Below are 1212 nucleotides of genomic sequence, written 5' to 3' on the forward strand. Positions count from 1 at the left end.
GCAAACGCCCTGCGCCCCAAATTCTTATCACCGCTGAAGACAGTCCCTATATGAGAAACTTCTCCAGGCAGCACGGAGCAGCATGCTGCAGCAGCAGCAGCACTCCTACCGCAGCAGCAGCAGCAGCAGCAGCAGCACAACGGCAGCAGTATAATTCCAGTCCTTTCTCCCCCTGGGCAAATTGGAGTGTATCTGCAGCTCTCAACAGCAAAGAAGCTGCTAGCCACCTGTCTCATCAGTCTCCCTGCTGCTGCTCGCTGCAGGCGCGAAGCAACAGCAGCAACAACAGCAGCAACAACAGCAGCAGCAGCAGCAGCAACAACAACAACCATGCTGCACAGCAGCCAGCACAGACATGGGCCCGCTCCAGGCGGCCTAGGCGTTGGGATGTGGAAGCCCCGACGCAGCAATGAGGTGTATATACACCCCAGCTTCTTGCTGCTGCTGCTGCTGCTGCTGCCGCTGCTGCTGCTGCCACTTGCTGCTGCTGCTGCCGAACCCGGAGGGACAGCAGCCGCACACTAAAGAAGCAGCAGCTGCCAGCGGGGGCTGCAGCAGGAGCAGCAGCAGCGCCAGCATGCGTAGCAGCAGCGCCAAAGTGCGCTGCTGGGGTTGCTGCAGCAGGTGCAGCAGCAGCAGCAGCATCAAAAAGGGTAGGAAATACAACACGTGGATTCTGATGCTGCTGCTGCTGCTGCTGCTGCTGCGTGTGGTGCTGCTGTTCAGGCGTGGCAGCAACAAGCCTATCAGCAGCAGCTGCAGCAGCAATACGCAGCGTTGGGATTCGACTGCTCCCAGCTGTACAGCTGCTACAACGGGGCGATGCAGCAGCAGCAGCAGCAGCAGCAGCAGCAGATGCTGATGATGTCTGCAGCATATGGGCAGCAGCACTGCATAGACAGCACAAGCAGCCTGGGGGGCTGGAGCAGCAACAGTGCTGCAGCATCAACAGCAGCATCCGCGGCCTCATGCCTCTCTGGCAGCGCCTTATGATTTGCAGCAGCAGCAGCAGCAGCAGCAGCAGCAGCGGCAGCAGCAGCAGCAGCAGCGGCAGAAGCAGCAGCAGCAGCGGCAGAAGCAGCAGCAGCAGCAGTAGCAGATCTACTGCTGCTGCGGCTCCACCTTCATGCGGCTGCAACTCTGCTGCTGGGTGCACTCGGTCTTGCTGCTGCTGCTGCTGCAGCAGCAGCAGCAGCAGCAGTCGTTGCTGTG

General features: G+C 60.3%; 1 protein-coding gene across 1 annotated transcript in view; it reads left to right on the forward strand.

The window, feature by feature from the left end:
* Window positions 1-993, forward strand: part of EMH_0087800 (uncharacterized protein) — a gene marked incomplete at both ends in the record, with an annotated part of 2239 nt that extends 1246 nt beyond the window's left edge. Inside the window, 2 exons of the mRNA XM_013501198.1 lie at window positions 264-414; window positions 727-993. Of these exons, the coding sequence (XP_013356652.1) occupies window positions 264-414; window positions 727-993 (418 nt within the window). The remainder of the gene's footprint in view (window positions 1-263; window positions 415-726) is intronic.
* Between the last annotated feature and the right edge of the window lie 219 nt (window positions 994-1212).

Source organism: Eimeria mitis, genomic scaffold (genome assembly GCF_000499745.2).
Source record: "Eimeria mitis Houghton genomic scaffold, Emh_scaff6497, whole genome shotgun sequence".
Classification (NCBI taxonomy): Eukaryota; Apicomplexa; class Conoidasida; order Eucoccidiorida; family Eimeriidae; genus Eimeria; species Eimeria mitis.